The following is a 22,143-nucleotide window of genomic DNA, read 5'->3' on the forward strand; positions in this document are numbered from 1 at the left end:
TAATAATAATACAAACTAGAAGCAGAAATATGTCCAAAAATCAATATCCACAGTAAACAACAACTCATTTCATTAACATTTATCAATTTAATGTAATACTGATCTGGTGCACACAAGTTCTCAAGTATTACGGGCTCACAAGCCACGGTTGTGAATCTCAGTACTGGAGCTTAGATATTCTGCAAAAAATAATTAGCAACTCATAAGGCTGGTTTCGTGTATTTGGTGATTGCAAATTGATAAGCTTGATTATTGGTTTTTAAAAATAAACAAATAAAACATTTTTTTTCCTTACTGCTAGAGTTTTTGGTTGTGTCTAGCCATAGATGGTTAGATAGATAAAAGAGTTTTTTTTTTTGAAAAAAAAAAGAAAAAAAAAAAAGAAAAGAAACCATCTATCCATATGTCTCTATCACATTTATACAAGAGGTGTTTATTTTTTATTTTATTTTATTTTATTTTTTTTGAAGGGTAAATGTTAGGGGTTAGTTGGTGCCAAGACTCGAACTCATGCGTTCCAAAAACCAACGTGAAGCAACTTACACAAGAGTTTTTGGTTGTGTCTCTCCATGAGCAATGTAACAGGCGCCTCATCTATCCAATCAATGTTTTTGCTCATGGAGAGAGAGCATATGTACGGAGCAAGTTTTAACCAAAATCTAAAGAAAATTTATAAAATCGAGATGGATAGATAGAAGATACAAGAGGTATTTTTTATTTTTTTATTTTTATATTAAAAATATATATATATATTAGGTATGCGTGCTGTTGATCATTGACCAGCTTAATCTACCATTGTCTTTGCTTTATGCCAGTTGAATTCTAAAGAAGGGTTATGATAGAACTTTGACCATAGTGAGAATAAATGTGAATAGCAAGTGAATTTTCAATTAGTAATAGACTTACTGAATTTGCAAGTAAAATAGGGCATCATTCATCAAGTGATTTTCAACATCAACTTGCTACAAAACCTGTCCAGAGATTGTATTAGCACACAATAAGGAAACATGAATGCGAATGTTGACAACCTTGTTCATGGAACACCATGTGAATGAGCATTAAATTTTTAAACGACAGTAAAAATATATTAAGGAAAATTTAGAAGTTACTTTCCGTTTGTTTCGTAAAATATTCTTTTGAAGAAAGGTAAAATATTTTTTTAATTTTTACTTTTCTTGGTATTTGGCAAAGATTTAGGTTGAGGTTAAAGTCAAGTCTATCGGGTCGAGTGTAGTGTGTAAAATAACTTGTCAAAAATTAATGGATAAATTATTTTTATTAAGTTTTAATATTTTTTTTCTTCATAAATATTTTACTGGCAACCAAACACCAGAAAAAAAATATATATATTTTTTAAAAAATATTTTACATCCAAACAAACATTACATATAAAAGAACCAAAGAATAATTGCTGAGAGCATACCTACGAAGATTCTGAGGCACAAAATAGCATTCCCATTCTTGACCCACCATACTTGGGTTTGGATGCAGTTCTCCAGCCTTTGTGTAATGGGCCGAAAGAACATGTTACCACCCTGACCAAATAAACTTATAATGTCAGACCACACACAATATTGCAAGTCTAGCATGAGAACTAGGAAAATAACTCAAATCAGCCCAATAAAAAAGACACCAAGTTATTCAATCATTTCCCCATAAATGAAGACTCACGGACCCAAATAGTTAGTTGTAACTTGTAAAGCACAATTTAAAAGCCTGTTCATTAGTAAAATTTCTTAACAGTAATCATCCTAGAGTTATTTGCTATTGCCCATAGCTTGTCTCAGCCACCACTAAACATATGCTCACAGCTTATATTGCCTCTCTGGATTGAATATCCTTGCTCCACAGAGAAGCCGCAGAAAAATGGATGACAAAATATGTAGCGATCGAATCAGGAATTGCAACCTTAATCACAATTATGAGTACCAATAGAGACAATAAGTCTCCAGTAGTAAATAGGCACAGAAATATATGTTGAAAGCTAACTATAACTTTTGGAGTGGAAGAAACAAAGTAGCAAACATTTGTGGCAATTCAAACTGCTTTTCTTGCGTATTCTTGATAAACTAGCGTTTTTTAATATATAGACATAGGTTCACATTCCCCTCGCACCTCATGCTGCCTCTGTTTGTCTTTTGCTTTTTTGGCCTTAGACTTTCCCCTCCCCCAAGCTCCAAGAACCTACATGTGAAAAACATTTCAGCTAAGCATGAGTATGAAAAACATTGCAGTCGTCCTGACAGAGAGGTTAGTCTTCGACAATAATAAATCTCAAGCTTCTGGAGAGAAGTGAGACTTCGAAACGGCTCCTCAGGCAGAGTAACTAGATCCATAATGAATCTTAAAGACAGAGACTTTAAATTGGAAAGAGGAAGAAGCAAAGAAGATGAAGAGGACGACGTTGCGACAGTTGTTGGGGACACCATCATCATTAACTGTGGTTGTACTAGATTGTTGTTGACTCAACTGAGATCTAGTGTTTCAAGACATGGTTGCAGAAAAGGCACTGATGCCAGATTATGGCAGCCACGGATGGTTAATTTGGAAAGAGAAGGAAATGATGGGAGCTGATGATATTGCTGTTGGGCTGGTGAAGAAGTGGTGGTCGCTGTTGCTTCTTCTGCTTCAGTAGTACTCCTCCACCATCCCTTCAATATAGGCAACTCAGAGAGCTCGAGTTCTTTCAGGGATGGGAAGAATATTGATGTTGGTGTTGGTTCTCTTCTTCTTGCTGCTGCTGCACTCGATGAGGAGGGTAAAGAAGAGAAGCAGGAATTTTCATGTTGGTGTTGCGTCTCTTCGTCTATGTACTCTAGGGATTTCATGCGTTTAACCCGAAGAAATTGGAGAGAAGGAAGTTGCCCAAATGGTGGAAGATGTTTCCATCCGTTAAAGCTTTCTACATCGATTCTGACTAGATTTGGGAGGGATAACCCAATTTTGTCAACCATCATCCAACTTGGGAAACTCACTTCCAAATAATTAAATAATTCCAGCTTCTTTAGATTCAGGTGTGGACGCAGGACTTCCAACAATAACCCGTGCCCAAAATCTCCTGCCCATCTCCAAGAATTAAAATCTCCTCCCCACCTCCAAAAATTAAACTTCCAACTTAGGCCATTTGCTGATGTTGTTTTTATGAGACATGTTATACGATTCACAATTTTTAAACGATTGGGGGGCGGGGGTCCCTGGGTCCATCAACTTGTAACCTTCCCCGTAAATTGTTTAGGCTTTGCAATTCATTCAATCGGCTATCTGACTCTGTTACAAACAATGTTAATTTAAAAAGAGACGTCAACTCACCCAATCCATTAGGCATGCAACTCAATGTATTACAGCCGTCAAGTTCAAGAGGTCTAAGACTGACCAATTTCTTAAAATCACTTGGCAATTCTTTAAGAGACCAACACATTGAGTTTTAAGGTCAGCAAATTTTGCAATGTGGTTATGGAACTTGGCAGGGTCTCCATACTCTCATTTTTACTGAGATCAAGATACCTTAACTGTTTTAACTTGCCTATGTAACTCGGCACAATCTCAATTCCCGCGGAATGCAAATCCAATACGCGTAACCTTTTAAAACTTGAAAAAATTCTTTCACAACCTAATTTATCAAAAATTTCAACCTTTCCATGATTTTTAAAAATTGTTCGTAACTTGTTAGCTTTAACCAAGCGGGTTGAAATTTGTTATGATAAATTTACATTGGAATCAAGTGACACGTGACGAATTTTTTCATCAACAATTTCTACATCCAAATTCACCATGAAAAATTTGGCCTTCGCAACCAATTGCGCAAGATCGTGAACAAGATCATGCATTTTGCAACTTATTACATAACCCCCTTCATCTCTTTGGACATCTTGAAAAAGGGACCTCCTAAGTAAATTCATAAAATACAAGTTACCAACATCCTCCAACTGCTGATTTTCATACACCGGCCCCCGAATGAATCCCTCTGCAATCCACAATTGGATTAATTTTTGCTTATCGATAATTTGATCTTTTAAATACAAGGAACATAATGCAAAACAACTCTTCAGATAAGCTCCCACTCATCCATTGTATCTTTAATGTATAGTACGCTTCCTACAGCCCTTATGGCAAGAGGGACTTCTTTACACTTCCGAACAATTTCCTTGCCGATTGTTACTTGAAATGTATTCTCCAACTCTTTCCCTTGTTTGAATGCCATTTTTTCAAATAAAGACCAGGACTCCTCCTCCGACAAGCCTTTTAAAATATATGGTGAATTTGACCGTGTAACATTTGCAACCAACTCAGAACGAGTAGTTACTAAAATTTTACTTCCTGTCATACCACTCATCAGCAAATCTATCATTTGTAACCATTTGTCACGATTCTCGTTCCACACATCATCCAACACAAACAAAAATTTCTTTTCACTAATTTTTTCTTGCAATTTATCCATCAAAACCTATCATCTTTTCTGCAATGACCTTCGCATAAAAAATGTTAGAAACAGACACCCACGTCTTAATTTCAAAATGTTTAGTGACCCTCTCATCATTATACACTAATTGTGTAAGTGCGGTCTTTCCCAGTCCCCCAATTCCAACTATTGCAACAACTGACACGTTCTGATCTTCAACATTGGTTTCCAATAAAAGTTTTACAATTTTCCTTTTATCAACATCTCTCCCGATAACACTTTCTGCACGAACAAAAGAGTAAGTCTCCTCTCTCTTAATATTCTCAACTCGTATCTGATTTATAGGCCGTTCAGTGAGGTGAAACTTTTTCCTATCTTCGGCAATTGTATCTAGTCTCTCCCTAATGGCCTTAATCTCATGAGCCAACTTAATACTGAAAGGAAGCTTGTTTGAGCTAGAGAAAAAATGGCGTACCTTCTTTAGCCTTGTGTTGGGAGTCATAGCCTGACGGCGAAGTTGGGTGGCATCATTGAGTTTATGGAGCCAGTCTTCAACCTCATGGTTTGTGAGTTGCTGCTCCTCTGCATCGGCAAGTGCAGCTCCGATTGTGGAAACTGTGTTTATGAGTTTCTCAAGTTCATCCTTGACGCCCCACACAAGTCCCATCTCTTGGAGAAGAGCGGAACCCAACTTCTTCACAATTTCAGTCAGAAGTGTTTCTGCCATTTCTTTGGAAGAGACGCTCAGTAGTTTCGTTGTGTAGCTACATAATAAGCCCTTGAGAAAATTGAAGGATTAACAGAATAGTAAAAAAAGAAATACTAGTAATTCGCCACTCACTCAAAGTAAGTGAAAATTGATTGAAAGCTAAATAAAGGAAAAGCATGAAAATGAGAGCCCACAAGAATTGATAAATGAGTGCAATTAATATGGTCATGTCATGATAATCAGGTGGGAGCCCAAGCATTTTTTTTTTTTTTTGTTCTTTTTCTAATGTGGACAAGAAAAGGAAAGTGGTAAGCAGTGAGCATGGTTGTGGTAGTGGCTTTCGCTTTCATCATCTCAAGTTCAAAATTGGAGTGCAGAGGATGAACCCAAAAAGGCCTCGTTTTACCATTATCTAAAAGTACGTCCCAGAAATAAAATAAAATAAAATTAGTATAGTCAATTTTAACTCAGCTAATAAATAAATAAAATAAATAAGTAAATATTAGTATTAGCCCACCCTTTAACATTTTCTGGATCTCCTCCCATTAAATTTAAACACCAACACTGAACCTATATGTAAAGTTTTTGACTTTTCAACTGTGGGACCCACCACCCACTCAAACATATGGTTTAGAGACTTTTTTTTTATGCTCATTCTCTCTCCCCGCTGAATCCTTTCTCTCGGCCAGTGATCTATCTCTCTGCCTTTTTCTTTTTCTTTTTCCTTTGCAACTTGAATCTTTGATTAATTCATCATCTCTTGGTAGATTTGGGTGCCGTTTGAGGCAAAACGAAGCTTGTGTCGAGCTCTACGCATCCATACCAACAATTCCAGATTTGGTGCACCCTTTGAACTTCGAAATTTAGGACCCATTTCTAGGGTTTTGCCTATTTTGAGGTAGGGGTATCTTAATCCACTCTAGTCTTGTTCTATTGTGAATTTTACCTCCATGTTGTATTAAATATGCTTAATTTAGAGTTAATTATATCTATGATGGTATTAATGATGTCTAGAGGGTTTTCACGATCTTGAATATGGTTGGTTCATGTGCAAATTATATTTAGTTGTTGATTTACTATGTTTACTATGTGCTAGCATGCTAAAATTGATGTATGAGAGTATGCTTATTTAAATTGAGCCAAATTTCCCAATTCATGATGTTGAGCTCATATATATATATACATGCACATGCTTAAATGTATTTTGTTGTATCTTAATGTGTTAATAATTACTTGGGAGATGTTGAACATGTTGAATGTTTAATTTTATGATGGAAAATTTTAAATGCCATGACATTGAATGTATGGAACATATATACATGCACATACCATTGGGTTTGCATGAAATGGGAGAAATTGTTTTTGAAATAAATAGGGGGAATTTCAGGGAAGTGTTTTTGATAAAATGGTTTTATGCGAAACCCGGTCGCTGCGGGTTACCAACGGGCCAGAGGTTAATATAGCCTAGAGGGGACTAGGGAGTCGCCCTAGTGTGGTTGAGCTAGCTGGGCCCCATAATGACGCCGCGGGGTTACCAAGGGTCAGGGACACTAGCCAATCCTCCTCTCGTGTCGCGGCGGGGTTACCAAAGGGCGGGCTATATTAACGTTTGAAAGTGATGGTTTTGAGAATGAAAATGGGGAGTGTCATTGACATGCATTGCATTTCATTGCATTGCATTGCATTGGTTATAATTGGAATTGAATTGTATGTTGTATTTGATCCCCTACGTTGTATGATCCCTATCTCCCATTGGCCTATGCTTTGCTTGAATTCACAAGGACACAAGATTTGTGTCTTAAGTGTCACCTACTGAGCATATAGCTCACCCTACTATTTATACATTTTTTTCAGGTCTTGGAAAAGAACCGGTGAACGACAACCCACCTCAAGCTTGAGCGATACTAGAAGCTCACTTTTGTGTCTTTTGTATATTTCCCATTATTTTTGCAAAGCACTAAAAGTATAAAGGTATATATGTATATTTTGCAAAACTTTGTCATGTAACCTTGTTGATGAATGGGATTGTGTCTGATCATATACTGTTGCCGTGATAGGTTAAAAATGAATTTAAACAGGGTATGGTAGGCCTATTTTTAGGGGAGGTTATGCCGAATTTTTTGTAAAATTCTTGGCATCAGCTAGGGTCGTTACAAATTTGGTATCAGAGTAAAGGTTCGAAAACCTTTAGGATGACGGGTAGAGGCCTACATAGAGTCGCATGGAATGTTGTTTGTGTTGCTTACTTGACTACTTGCTACGTGGTATCTTATTTAAATGAGCATGCTTAACTACCTATGTGCTTACTTGCTTACTTGTTTATGTTAAAATGTTTCTTGCATAGTCTTGCATGCTAAGTGTTATACGGTATTAATTCTTGTTGAGTCGTCAACAGTGGACCTTAGTGTCATGTTTCTGAATCATTTTCTAGTTTATAGCACGATGTCACGGCGTGAGGAACCTAGAGAAGTTAGCCCTAGACCAACAAGGGGTGATGTTGGTGAGAGCTCCAGCTCCAATCCGGAAGAGCTAAATGATGAGAACATGCTTCTTAGGGACTTGATTCCCCCAAGAGCTGTTCCCCCAAGAAGAGACAATATTGAAACACCCGTACCCGTAGAAGTAGGTGAAGGTTCTGCGGCACTAGAGTTTAATCGTTTGTTGCAAAATGTCGTGAGGGCAACGATTGTTGCTCAGCCACAGTTGGTACCACAACCTACAGTTCGAGTTGAGGAGACTCTAGCTCAGAAGCGTCTCAAGATCATTAAGGGGTTTTCTCAGCTGATGCCGGTTATGTTTGAGGGCGGTGCGGATCCAATGGTAGCCGACAACTGCATGGATCAAGTCGAAACTCAGTTGACCTCAATGGATGTGACAGAGGATCACTTGAAGATCATCCTAGCAACTTACAAGTTTGCTATGGATGCCAAGGTTTGGTGGAAGTCGATCACCAACCAGTACAAGATTGAAGAGATGAGTTGGGACAGGTTCAAGGAACTGTTCTATGAAAAGTATTTTCCGCTTTCCAAAAGATGGGAGTTACAAGACTAGTTTCATAACCTTATTCAAGGGAACATGTCAGTGGCGGAGTATGAGAATAAGTTCACCTCACTCTCCCGTTTTGCTCTAGAAGTGGTGAGAGATGAAGCTAACAAGACTCGGAAGTTTGTCTCGGGTCTTAATGATCGAATGAGGCCGTTGATCACGGCACAGTTTATTAAGGTTTACTCTAAAGCAGTGGAAAGGGCTTTGATGCTGGAGGCTGATAATAGAGATAAGGATGCAAGAAGAGAGCAATTGAAGCAAAAGAGGGGTGCAGGGCCATCCTCAGAGGGATCTTTTTGGAAAAAGAAGAGGGGCAGTCCATCTCAGTTTCAGGGGCAACAGTCTACAAGATCTGCTCCTACCACTCCTATGCCAGCTGGATCTGACAGGAGTGCAGTTGTTTGTTATCAGTGTCAGCAGCTCGGACATTACAAGTCCAGTTGTCCGATGAGATCGTCTTCAGTTTCGTCAGCTCCGAAGGCTTGTTATGGGTGTGGCCAGCAGGGTCACTTGATTCGTGATTGTCCGAGTCAGAGAGCAGGCAACATTAGTGGCAGAGGGTCACAGCAGAGGCCGTCACAATCGGCTACAGTTCAGTCAGGTTTCAGACCACCACCACAGCCTACTATGTCTTCACAGGGTTCACGATCAGTTAGGAGGGATACTCCTACTATGTCAGTGCAGCAGTCAGGTGTTCAGGTTGGCAGTCCTCAGGCACAGGTACCACAGGGACGTGTTTTTGCACTGGCACAGACTGATGCATCTTCTGGACCGTCAGTCCTTCGAGGTATATTTCCAGTGTTTGGTTGTTGGGCCCGTGTTTTATTTGACTCTGGTGCATCTCATTCTTTCATTTCATCATTATTTGCACTTACATCCGGGTTGGAAGTTAGTTTCTTGGAACGGGCGTTGAGTGTTGATACGCCAGTTGGGGTTTCAGTGTCTTTGAGCCGAATTGTGCGGGAATGTCCCATTGTGATAGTTGGGCGGACTTTCGTGTTTGACCTTATCCTCCTAGAGATGACTAGCTTTGATGTCATTCTCGGGATGGATTGGTTGGCTTCATTTCATGCCACGATCGACTGTTACAGAGGAAGGGTTACAGTTTGCACTCCCGAGGGAGACTGTTTCTTTTTCGTGGGAGATCGGAGTGATTCCCACATTTCATCATTTTATGGAGTTCGTGGACAAAGTCATGGTGATTATTTCTTAACTAGTCTTCTAGCCGAAGAAGATGATGTCGTGGGAGAAGTTTATCCGGCGATTGTTTGTGACTTCTTGGATGTTTTTCCAGAAGATTTGACAGAGTTGCCTTCACACCGAGAAGTGGAGTTCACTATTGATTTGATGCATGGTACCGCGCCGATTTCTATGGCACCGTATCGTATGGCACCAGTTGAACTGGAAGAATTGAAGAGGCAGCTTGATGATTTGAGGATGAAAGATTTCATCCGACCGAGTGTGTCACCGTGGGGCGCACCGGTCTTGTTTGCTAAGAAGAAAGATGGTTCGTTGAGGTTGTGCATTGATTATCGGAAGTTGAATTATGCCACCATCAAGAACAAGTATCCTTTGCCAAGGATAGATGATTTATTTGATCAGTTGAGGGGAGCCAGTTATTTCTCGAAGATTGACTTGAGGTCTGGCTATTATCAGTTGCGGGTTAGGGATGAGGATATCCCGAAGACAGCATTCCGTACATGGTAAGGACACTATGAGTTCCTTGTTATGCCTTTTGGCTTGACTAATGTGCCAGCGGCATTCATGGACTTGATGAACCGCGTCTTTCACGATTACTTGGACCAGTTTGTGGTAGTTTTCGTGGATGACATTCTTGTGTACTCACGGACTCGGGAAGATCACGAGGTCCATTTGAGTATTGTTTTACAGATTTTGCGGGAACACCGATTGTATGCCAAATACGAGAAATGTGAGTTTTGGCTACAGGAGGTGAAGTTTTTGGGGCATGTTGTTTCAGAAGGTGGAGTATCAGTTGATCCATCAAAGGTTGAAGCAGTTTTGACTTGGGAGCGACCCAAGAATGTGTTTGAGATCCGCAGTTTTCTTGGTTTAGCGGGTTACTATCGGAGATTTGTGAAGGATTTCTCCCGTTTGGCAGCTCCTATGACCCGTTTGACCCGGAAAGGGGTCAAGTTTGTCTGGAATGAGGCCTGTGAGTCATCTTTCCAGGAATTGAAGACAAGATTGACTACAGCTGCAGTGTTGGTGATACCTGAGCGAGGCTTGGGTTATGTGATCTATTGTGATGCTTCACGTGACGGGTTAGGATGTGTGTTGATGCAGGATGGTAGAGTAGTAGCTTAACTACCCTACTCATGATCTGGAGTTAGTGGCAGTTGTGTTTGCCTTGAAGTGTTGGAGACATTATTTGTATGGTGAGAGATTCGAGGTATTTTCAGATCACAAAAGTCTCAAGTACCTTTTCTCCCAAAAGGACTTGAACAACAGACAGAGATGATGGGTTGAGTACTTGGAATATTACAACTTTGATTTGCAGTATCATCCAGGCAAGGCAAATGTTGTAGCTGATGCCTTAAGCCGAAAATCTCGTGGAACTTTGGCCAGTTTAGCTATTCGGAAGTGGAAGATGCTTGAAGATCTGGCAGAGATAGGATTACAGTGTTGTGATAATGATGGTTGCAGTGAGTCGGCATTCTTATTTAGTCTTGTGGCTCAGCCTACTCTTGTTGTACGAGTGATTGAGTCACAGAGACAGGACCCGGACATAGATGCCATCCACGCTTTGATCTCTAGTGGTGAGACAGTGAAAGATTGGGCCTTGCATGCAGATGGGGGTCTACGGTTCAGGGGTTTGTTGGTGGTTCCCACAGTTTGTCGTTTCACACTTCCCGTTTTGCAGTTCATCCAGGTGGTACTAAAATGTATCACAATTTGAGACGTCAGTATTGGTGGAGCGGGATGAAGAATGATGTTACACAGTTTGTGGCTAGATGCCTTACCTGTCAGCAGGTGAATGCCGAGCATCAGAGGCCAGTAGGTTTGTTGCAACCATTACCTGTAGCGCAATGGAAATGGGAGCATATTGCTATGGATTTTGTGACAGGTCTTCTAAGGTCACGAAGGGGCAATAAGTCCGTATGGGTCATCATTGATAGATTGACCAAGACGGCTCACTTTTTGCCTATTAAGGCAACAGATGATGCAGAGAAGCTTGGTGTTCTTTATGTGAAGGAGATTGTAAAGTTGCATGGAGTTCCTGTAACCATTGTGTCAGATAGGGATGCTAAGTTCACTTCGAAGTTCTGGGAAGGACTTCAAGTAGCGTTTGGTTCAGCGTTGCATCTTAGTACGGCATTCCATCCACAGACGGACGGTCAGTCAGAGCGTGCTATCCAGATTTTGGAGGATATGCTTCGGGCATGTGTACTTGATTTGGGAGGTAGTTGGGAGGATCACCTTCCATTTATTGAGTTTGCCTACAACAACAGTTATCAGACGAGTATCCAGATGGCTCCATTTGAGGCGTTGTATGGTAGACCTTGTAGGTCTCCTGTTTGTTGGACTGAGGTAGGTGAGACAGCCGCCTTAGGACCCGACATTGTACTCGAGACTACTGAGAAGATTAAGTTGATAAGACAGAGGTTACTTATAGCTCAGAGCCGACAGAAGAGCTATGCGGATAAGCGGAGATGACCGTTATCCTTTGAGGTGGGAGACCACGTTTTTCTACGGGTTTCTCCACGAAAGGGATTGATGAGATTCGAAAAAAGTGGCAAGTTGTCGCCACGATTTATTGGACCGTTTGAGATTTTGGACCGAGTAGGAGAGGTTGCCTACAGGCTTGCTTTGCCACCACAGTTAGATAGGGTCCACAATGTTTTCCATGTATCGATGTTACGGAAGTACGAATCGGATCAGTCTCACATTTTGAGTTGGGTAGATGTGGACATTGATAAGGATGTTTCCTACGAGGAAGGACCAGTTCAGATTCTTGACACACAACAGAAGGTGTAGAGGAACAAGACGATATCAATGGTGAAAGTCCTTTGGAGACACCACGGAGTGGAGGAGGCTACTTGGGAGCTCGAACAGGAGGTTCGGTCCAAGTACCCAGCGTTGTTTTCTTCTCCAGGTATGTCTTGATTTCGGGGACGAAATCTTTTTTAATTTGGGGAGAATGTAAAGTTTTTGACTTTTCAACTGTGGGACCCACCACCCACTCAAACATATGGTTTAGAGACTTTTTTTTTATGTTCATTCTTTCTCCCCGCTGAATCCTCTCTCTCGGCCAGTGCTCTATCTCTTTGCCTTTTTCTTTTTCTTTTTCCTTTGCAACTTGAATCTTTGATTAATTCATCATCTCTTGGTAGATTTGGGTGCCGTTTGAGGCAAAACGAAGCTTGTGTCGAGCTCTACGCATCCATACCAACAATTCCAGATTTGGTGCACCCTTTGAACTTTGAAATTTAGGACCCATTTCTAGGGTTTTGCCTATTTTGAGGTAGGGGTATCTTAATCCACTCTAGTCTTGTTCTATTGTGAATTTTACCTCCATGTTGTATTAAATATGCTTAATTTAGAGTTAATTATATCTATGATGGTATTAATGATGTCTAGAGGGTTTTCACGATCTTGAATATGGTTGGTTCATGTGCAAATTATATTTAGTTGTTGATTTACTATGTTTACTATGTGCTAGCATGCTGAAATTGATGTATGAGAGTATGCTTATTTAAATTGCGCCAAATTTCCCAATTCATGATGTTGAGCTCATATATATATATACATGCACATGCTTAAATGTATTTTGTTGTATCTTAATGTGTTAATAATTACTTGGGAGATGTTGAACATGTTGAATGTTTAATTTTATGATGGAAAATTTTAAATGCCATGACATTGAATGTATGGAACATATATACATGCACATACCATTGGGTTTGCATGAAATGGGAGAAATTGTTCTTGAAATAAATAGAGGGAATTTCAGGGAAGTGTTTTTGATAAAATGGTTTTATGCGAAACCCGGTTGCTGCGGGGTTACCAACGGGCCGGAGGTTAATATAGCCTAAAGAGGACTAGGGAGTCGCCCTAGTGTGGTTGAGCTAGCTGGGCCCCATAATGACACCGCGGGGTTACCAAGGATCAGGGACACTAGCCAATCCTCCTCTCGTGTCGCGGCGGGATTACCAAAGGGCGGGCTATATTAACGTTTGAAAGTGATGGTTTTGAGAATGAAAATGGGGAGTGTCATTGACATGCATTGCATTTCATTGCATTGCATTGCATTAGTTATAATTGGAATTGAATTGTATGTTGTATTTGATCCCCTACGTTGTATGATCCCTATCTCCCATTGGCCTATGCTTTGCTTGAATTCACAAGGACACAAGATTTGTGTCTTAAGTGTCACCTACTGAGCATATAGCTCACCCTACTATTTATACATTTTTTTCAGGTCTTGGAAAAGAACCGGTGAACGACAACCCACCTCAAGCTTAAGCGATACTAGAAGCTCACTTTTGTGTCTTTTGTATATTTCCCATTATTTTTGCAAAGCACTAAAAGTATAAAGGTATATATGTATATTTTGCAAAACTTTGTCATGTAACCTTGTTGATGAATGGGAAGGATAATTTTAGTTAAAGTAATTATCGGTGTTATTTGATTGTGTATGATCATATACTGTTGCCGTGATAGGTTAAAAATGAATTTAAACAGGGTATGGTAGGCCTATTTTTAGGGGAGGTTATGCCGAATTTTTTGTAAAATTCTTGGCATCAGCTAGGGTCGTTACACTATATAAGTTCATATATAGCATTTGCTTTTAAGCTAGTGTCTAACTGTAAAAATGTTAGTTCCACGTCTCAAGCAATCACTTTAATCATGAATTTTAGGTCTGTGTCTCAGTTATTTCACCACAATCATTCAATCCATCTTTATAGCAACACTAAAAAAAGAAGGAATAATTAATTCAAAGTAAAGTAGTTTTATTGGCCGATAGAAGCATATGAAAAAACTAAGAAGTTTTTTTTTTATTTTTTAATGGCAAACAACAAAACATTAAGAAGGGTTACAATCCACATAAACTGCCCGAAACACAGCATCAGGCAAACAATCCACAACAAAATCCTGCCCAAAACATTTGGGAGACAATGTGTAACAACCTTAAACTGATGCCAATTAAAAAAAAATAATAATAATAATAATAATTGACATGACCTTTGCTAAAAATGGTCCTACGCCAACCTGCTTAAATAAAAAAATGCAATAGCCTCTCTTGGACCTTTAAAATTTATCTAACCTGTTCCAGCACACAATACAAATAATATAAAACATTCTCAAAACAACAACATCAACAACCTCCTCAAAATAGCCCATCACCATCAACCCTTTCATCCAGAATAAATGAGTACTTGTCTTATACATAGTTTCATGCATACATACTAGAATTTTACTCCAATTACATTTACTTACAGTCCATGAATATAATTACAATAACAAGAGTCCATAAGTCTCTGTACAGAATACAATATACTAAGTTTTACAAAAATAGTGAGACTTGGATACAAAAATAGCAAAATGATCTTCTAAACCAAATTAGGCGTGTGGTAGAGCGTCATCCGCCACTTCTTTCCCATGTCCTGAAAAATGTTAAAATAATAAGGTGAGCATAAAGCTCAGTAAGTGGTGCCTGAGACACACCTCTTGTGATCCCGTGAATCCAAATAATAAATAGAAAATAGGAAGTGGGGTCATACTATGTCGGGAAGGAATATAACATTAATTCCAATTCCAAAATAAAAATACCGTGCCATGATATGTGATGCCATGAATGTCGCTCCCCATTTTCAAAAGGTCGAGTCGGTCCTTGCCCTGAACCTACCCCACCAACTGGAGTTCCACCTCTCTTTGGACAATCTTTCTTCCTATGATCAGGTTGACCACATATAAAACAAACTCCAGAACTAAGCCGACTCTAAGGGCACTCTGCTTTTAAATGACTTGTCTGCTTGCACCTACAACAATCCTTCTTGACCTTAGGGGATGTCTCCAGCGGTGACGTAAAAACAACAGGAGAATTAGAAGAATCACCCTTTAACATCTTTCATGCATGACTCTATAAGCCCCTATCTCCCTGTCTGTCCATAACCACTGTTCTCTCCGACTGTACCATTGACCTTTTAGTCTCTATGACTACTGCATGTACAAAGTTTGTCATGACCTCAACCAAATTCTTAACCAAAGAATCCCAATCAAAAAGCTCGTCTTGCTCCCCACCATCATCTGCCTCTCTACGTTTTCGGAGGCATAACTCTAAAAATGGCAAGAAAATAGTCAAATACAACACAAGCATGTGACCCTGACTCAAAGCTTTGGATACTCACATAATTCGAAACTAAGACACAACACTTAAGAGCACACCAAACAACTCACCCTATAAAACTGTACCCTTCCCAAACATGTACACCTATCATAAAATCGTATACAAAGCCGCATACTAACCATTTCTAAGTATACATGATGTACGACACCATCATCATAACTTAAGCCTATAATGGGTGATCAAGTCATAATTTCCTAATCAAGAAAACACATAACAAATAAACATGCTTTCACTTAACATATATGCTTCATTTACATGTACCGACATCTAAACACGTAAACACATAGCAAATTGGAATGCCTTCAAAACTGTAAACATATAAGCATGTGATCACATAAGCAAATAAACAAGTAAACAAGTAGGCATACTTCTTAAACATTTAAACACTTTAGTCATGCAATTCAAACTTCCCCATGCAAACCTAAGTAGGCCTCTACCCGTCGTCCTAATGGTATTCGAACCATGTCTTTAATACCAAATTTGTAACAACCCTAAACTGATGTCAATTAAAAAAAAAAAAATTCGACATGACCTCTACTAAAAAGGGTCCTATGCCAACCTGCTTAAATGCATAAAAAAATGTAATGGCCTCTCTTGAACCTTCAAAATTTATCTAACCTGTCCCAGCACACAATTCAAATAATATAAAATATTTCCAAAACAACAATATCAACAACCTCCTCAAAATAGCCCATCAACATCAACCATTTCATTCAGAATAAAGGAGTACTTGTCTTATACATAGTTCTATGCACACATACTAGAATTTTACTCAAATTACATCTACTTACAATTCATAAATAAAATTACAATAATAAGAGTTCATAAGTCTCCGCACAGAATACAATATATTAAGTTTTACAAAAATAGTGAGACTTGGATACAAAAATAGCAAAATGATCTTCTAAACCAAATTAGGCATATGGTGGAACATTATTCGCCACTTCTTTCCCATGTCCTGAAAAATGTTAAAATAATAAGGTGAGCATAAAGCTCAGTAGGTGGTGCCTAAGAGATGCCTCTTGTGACCCCGTGAATCCAAACAATGAATAGAAAATAAGAAGCGGGGTCATACTATGCCGAGAAGGAATACAACATTAATTCCAATTCCAAAATAACAATGTCGTGCCATAATATGTGATGCCATCAATGTCGCTCCCCGTTTTCAAAATCTAAATCCATAACTTTTCAAATTATTAATATGACCCGTCCATTGGTGACTTCGCGGCTACACGAGTGTTAGATTATTTATTTAATTATGGCCCACATGATTTGGACATGTGACATATGACTTGATGGCTAAGTAAATAAATATCAATTAATATTATTTATTTTTGGTCAACTTATAATTACCTTTTTAGTAATTACTTATTGGAGAAGTGTTTTCCTTTCTTATTTCTTACTTTGATGGAAAGTAGAATTATGTACTAAAAGGAAAACTGATCATCTCTCTACCTTTATAAAAGTGCATATACTCTATCAATTATGTACGATTAAGGATACAACACGTAAAAGTTTTATATGTGCAAAAGGGCAAGAGAGAGAAACCAATTTCCACCTTTGCCTGTTGATTAGAGTTGCAAATTAGTTCATAGTTAAAGGATCTAGACGTTGGATTTAATCTCAGTAAGGTTTGATATCATGATCGAGATATGTATATCTAACTATATATAGTTATGCGTTATAAGGATGTGAAATTAATTGAAGTTATAAAATTTAGGGATTTATGATTATTTCTGATTAAAGTCTAACACAAATTAATTAGAGTTTACATGTGGTATCAGAGCCCGTAGTTTTGGAACTCATTATTTTTCCATTATACTTGCATAAATAATATGTTTAAGTTTAATTAAAATTATTTAATTATTTAATTTTAATTTATTATATTCGTAGAGCTTTAATAGAGATCCGTATGCCAGATCAAAATTTTCCTAATTCGGGTACCTATTTTTGAATCGAGTGTCAAGAACTTGTATAATGATCAGATTTGTTTTTGTTATATGTTTGTCGAGACGTCTGATGTTATATACCTCGATTTTCGAAATTATGTGTGTTGATATATATTATGTTGACTTTGACAAACTTAAATTTTAAAAAATAAAACTGGATTGTATATTATATAGCATAATGAGACAAAAAAACAAGTTAATATATATTGTGTTGCTATGATTTTCGTACATAATGATGAACTTACAGTAGTTGAAAGTTAGAACCATTATGTATACATTCTGAACTTTTGTTTATGATAGTAGTTGAAAGTTATAACCATTATGTATACATTCTGAACTTTTGTTTATGATTCCGCCACGTAAATCGAGGTTCTCAAAAGGTGATGATGTCTTTTTTTGTTTTGTACTTAATTGAATATATGCTTATTAATATACACTACAGTACATGTATTTATGAAATTTTAGGACACCCACTAGCGGTTTAATTAATTGACTTTGTAAATTATGTGTGCATAATATGGTGTGTAATTTAATGTTGAATTTATTACTAGATAATTAAATATTCATATTATAGAAAGATTGGTAGCTACCAAAGTGGTCTAACCATAATGATTAATGGATATTAATTTTAGTGTTAGACATAATTGCAATATTTCATGAATAATGATGCTTATAATTTTTTGTAAAATTCATGAATATTGGGTTTATTCAATTATTAAAAATAATTCCTCAAAGGGAATTAATTTTCAAGTGAATAAATAAACATTAAGGAGTTGTATGTAATTTTTAATTGGGTAGATATAGGATATCCAAAGGTAACTTGTCTATTTAATTAATTAGTGCATCACTAATGAAGCTATATATAAATAAATACATCTAAGCATCATTTTTTATTTTTATTTTTTTTTGGTTACTACCTAAAGGGGTACCATAGTTGTACAATGTATTTATTTATTTTTATATCTGTTGTTATCTCAAAGTATTAATGTTATGAGCATTTACCTTATTATGATTATTTTATTGCAGTATCTCTTCCTGTTTCAGTGAATTCGCATGCTTCATCTGTTCCAATTCTCAATGGGACTAACTTCTCAGAATGGAATGAGCAAGTTCAGTTCAACTTAGGTGTGCTAGATCTTGATTTAGCATTTCAAATTGAGAAACCTACTGCTATTACTGGTGAAAGCAGTGAGGAAGAAAAGTCTCTCCATAAAGTTTGGGAAAAATCGAACAGATTGAGTATTATGTTTAAGCGAAAGACTATTGCAAACAATATTAAAACAACTCTTCCCCAAACTGATAGTGCTAAGGAATATTTGAAAAATATTGAAGAACGTTTTCGTACTGCAGATAAGTCTCTTGTAGGGAAATTAATGGCTGACCTCATTACTATGCGTTTTAATGGTACTCGAAGTATGCATGAGCATGTTCTTGACATGACTAATCTTGTTTCGAAATTGAAAACTTTAGGGATGAATGTGGATGAGACTTTTCTCATTCAATTTATTCTCAATTCCTTACCTATTCCGTATGGGCCATTTCAAATTTACTATAACACTATTAAGAACAAGTAGAATGTGAATGAATTAGCCAGTATGCTAATTCAGGTTGAAGGAAGGCTTAAGTAACAAGATAATCATAATGTTCATCTCATGATTCAAGAAGCTAGAAAGAAATTTGGGAAAAGGCCTGGAAAAGGCATTAAGTGAGCAACACCCCAAATAAAGGATTCTGATCAAGCTACTCATAAGAAGGAACGCAAGAATGATAAGTGTCATTTTTGTAACAAATTTGGACACTTTCAGAAAGATTGCATGAAACGTAAAGAGTGGTTTGAAAAGAAGGGTAAACCTTTGGCTTTTATATATTTTGAATCAAATTTAATTGAAGCTCCTTCTAATACTTGGTGGGTTGATTCAGACTCTAATTTTCATATTTCTAATACGATGCTGGGATTCCTTTCAACCCAAACCACAAATCCAAATGATGATTCCGTGTTCACAGGGAATAGGGAGAAAATTCCAATTGAAGCCATTGGGAAATTTCGTTTAATTTTAGATAGTGGATTTCATTTAGGTTTGTTTAAAACTCTTTATTTTTCTTCAATTTCCCGTAATTTGATTTATATGTCCAAACTTGATGTTGATGGTTTTTCATTTAAATTTGGTAATGGATGTTTCAGTTTGTTCAAAAAATCCCAATTTGTTGGTTCTGGTATTCTTGTTGATGGTTTATACAAGATAAAGTTTGATGATTTATTTTTTGAAACACTTTTGACCTTACATCATAATGTTGGAACCAAACGTAGCTCAATTAATGAAAATTCATCTTTCTTGTGGCATAAAAGATTGGATCATATATCTAGTGAAAGGTTAAAAAGATTAGTAAAAGATGATATTCTTTAAAATCTAGATTTTACTGATTTTATTATGTGTGTGGATTGTATTAAAGGTAAACAAACCAAACACACAAAGAAAGAAGCCACAAGAAGTATAGAGCTTCTTGAAATTATTCATACAGACATTTGTGGACCTTTTGATGTTCCATCTTTTGGTGGAGAAAAATATTTTATCACCTTTATAGATGATTTTTCACATTATGGATATATCTATTTATTGCATGAAAAATCTCAAGCAATGAATACTCTTGAAGTATACATAAATGAGGTTGAAAGGCAACTAGATAAAAAAGTGAAAATAGTAAGGTCAGATAGATGTGGTGAATATTATGGAAAGTATGATAAAACAGGGTTAATGCCCTGGACCATTTGCTAAACTCCTTGAAAAGCGTGGCATTTGTGCTCAATACACTATGCCAGGCATGCCACAGCAGAATGGTGTAGCTGAAAGGCATAATCGTACTCTTATGGAAATGGTTAGGAGTATGTTAAGTAATTCCTCGTTACTCATATCATTGTGGATGTATGCTCTTAGAACTACTATATATGTATTAAATAGGGTTCCTAGTAAGGCAGTTTCAAAAACTCCATTTGAACTGTGGATAGGAAGGAAACCTAGTTTAAGGCACCTGTATGTTTGGGGTTGCCCAGCGGAAACTAGGATTTATAATCCACATGAAAAGAAATTAGATTATAGAACGGTTAGTGAGTACTTTATTGGTGACTCAGAAAAATCCAAAGGGTATAGGTTTTACTATCCTATATATAGTATAAGAATTGTTGAAACTGGTAATGCTAGATTCATTGAGGATGGTGAAATCAGTGGGGTGATAGAAATGAGAATGTGATCATTCAAGAAGTTAGGGTACAAATCCCTTTATCCACAACTTCTAAAAAAATAATTGTTTCTCCAGTTGTTGAACTGCATAACAACGAAGAACAATTAAATGATCAACAACTCCATAATGAAACTATCACCAATGAAGTTATAAAAGAAGCACAAGGAATAACATTAAGACGGTCTCAAAGAGAAAGAGATCTGCTATTCCGAATGATTATTTGGTATATCTACATGAATCTGATTTTGATATAGGGATATGTAAGGATCCGGTTACATATTCACAAGCCATTAATAGTAATAATTCTACTAATTGGATTAATGCCATGAATGAGGAGTTGAAGTCAATGGAACAAAATAAAGTTTGGGAACTCGTTGAATTGCCTGAAGGATTTAAATAAGTCGAGTGTAAATGGGTTTTTAAGACCAAACGCGACTCTAATGACAATATTGAACAATATAAAGCCAGACTTGTAGCCAAGGGCTTCACTCAGATAGGAGGCATTGATTATAAAGAAACCTTTTCTCCTGTATCTAAGAAGGATTCCTTTAGAATTATCATGGCGTTTGTAGCTCATTATGATTTAGAGTTGTATCAAATGGATGTGAAAACAGCTTTCCTAAATGGGAGTTTAGAAGAAGAAGTCTATATGGATTAACCTGAAGGCTTCACAATAGAGGGTAAAGAATACATGGTCTGTAAACTTAAGAAGTCAATATATGGACTTAAATAAGCTTCCCGACAATGGTATATTAAGTTTAATGATACTATTACTTATTTTGGTTTTAATGAAAATACTGTTGATCGGTGTATATACCAGAAGGTTAGTGGGAATAAGTTTATATTTCTGATTCTATATGTTAATGATATTTTACTTGCTAGTAGTAATCTTGGATTATTGCATGAAACTAAAAATTATCTCTCTAAGAATTTTGAGATGAAAGATATGGGTAAGACATCCTACGTGATAGGAATAGAAATATTTTGTGACAGGTCACGTAGATTGTTAGGATTGTCTTAGAAAATATATATTAAGAGAATTCTAGAGAGATTTGGTATGGAACATTGTTCAGCTAATATTGTTCCAATACAGAAAGGGAATAAATTTAGTTTGATGCAATGCCTAAAGAATGAATTAGAATATAAAGAAATGCAAAATATTCCTTATGCATCCATTGTGGGAAGTTTGATATATGCACAGGTTTACACTCGTCCAGATATTGGTTTTGCAGTTGGAATGCTAGGCAGATACCAAAGCGATCCAGCAATGCATCACTGGAAAACTGCAAAGAAAGTCATGAGATACTTATAAGGAACAAAGAATTATATGCTCATATTTAGAAGGATTGGTGATTTAGAGGTTATTAGTTACTCAGACTCAGATTTTACTGGATGTGTGGATAGTAGAAGATCCATTTTTAGTTATTTGTTCCTT

The 22,143-nt window shown here is 37.1% G+C and overlaps 3 protein-coding genes across 4 annotated transcripts; 2 read left to right on the plus strand and 1 right to left on the minus strand.

Annotated features, from left to right (window-relative positions):
• LOC132303323 (disease resistance protein RGA2-like) lies at positions 1–5,213 on the minus strand. 2 transcript variants are annotated; one of them, XM_059800543.1, is made up of 5 exons: positions 4,875–5,213; positions 2,116–2,184; positions 1,424–1,535; positions 907–971; positions 1–179 (listed from the first exon to the last, which is right to left on the minus strand). In XM_059800543.1, the coding sequence occupies exons 1-4, from the start codon at positions 5,124–5,126 to the stop codon at positions 955–957; spliced, it is 450 nt and encodes a 149-aa protein (XP_059656526.1). In that variant the 5' UTR covers positions 5,127–5,213; the 3' UTR covers positions 1–179; positions 907–954. The 2 variants fall into 2 exon arrangements, with proteins under 2 accessions (XP_059656526.1, XP_059656532.1); XM_059800549.1 differs by lacking the exon at positions 2,116–2,184 and having other exon boundaries at positions 4,875–5,209.
• Positions 5,214–8,582: 3,369 nt separating this feature from the next.
• LOC132304191 (uncharacterized) lies at positions 8,583–13,815 on the plus strand. Its single transcript, XM_059801795.1, has 2 exons — positions 8,583–8,940; positions 13,594–13,815. Exons 1-2 carry the CDS (start codon positions 8,601–8,603, stop codon positions 13,635–13,637), a joined length of 384 nt encoding a protein of 127 aa, XP_059657778.1. The 5' UTR covers positions 8,583–8,600; the 3' UTR covers positions 13,638–13,815.
• A 1,878-nt stretch (positions 13,816–15,693) lies between these two features.
• Positions 15,694–19,045, plus strand: LOC132276314 (uncharacterized). Its single transcript, XM_059777691.1, has 2 exons — positions 15,694–15,697; positions 18,498–19,045. Exons 1-2 carry the CDS (start codon positions 15,694–15,696, stop codon positions 19,043–19,045), a joined length of 552 nt encoding a protein of 183 aa, XP_059633674.1.
• Positions 19,046–22,143: the final 3,098 nt, after the last annotated feature.

This window comes from Cornus florida, unplaced genomic scaffold (genome assembly GCF_030987335.1).
Source record: "Cornus florida cultivar Cherokee Brave unplaced genomic scaffold, ASM3098733v1 CherokeeBrave_3.0.0_Hap2_Chr01, whole genome shotgun sequence".
NCBI classification, from domain to species: domain Eukaryota; kingdom Viridiplantae; phylum Streptophyta; class Magnoliopsida; order Cornales; family Cornaceae; genus Cornus; species Cornus florida.

What these genes read in the sequence shown, in the direction of transcription:
- LOC132303323 (XM_059800543.1), bottom strand. Translation starts at nt 5,126, where the DNA reads ATGGCAGAAACACTTCTGACTGAAATTGTGAAGAAGTTGGGTTCCGCT. An exon ending in CCAACACAAGGCTAAAGAAG is followed by an intron (nt 2,185 to 4,874) that starts GTACGCCATTTT and finishes TTTCACATGTAG; the next exon opens with GTTCTTGGAGCTTGGGGGAG. An exon ending in ACAAACAGAGGCAGCATGAG is followed by an intron (nt 1,536 to 2,115) that starts GTGCGAGGGGAA and finishes TTATTTGGTCAG; the next exon opens with GGTGGTAACATGTTCTTTCG.
- LOC132304191 (XM_059801795.1), top strand. Translation starts at nt 8,601, where the DNA reads ATGAGATCGTCTTCAGTTTCGTCAGCTCCGAAGGCTTGTTATGGGTGT. An exon ending in TGGACCGTCAGTCCTTCGAG is followed by an intron (nt 8,941 to 13,593) that starts GTATATTTCCAG and finishes CATTTTTTTCAG; the next exon opens with GTCTTGGAAAAGAACCGGTG.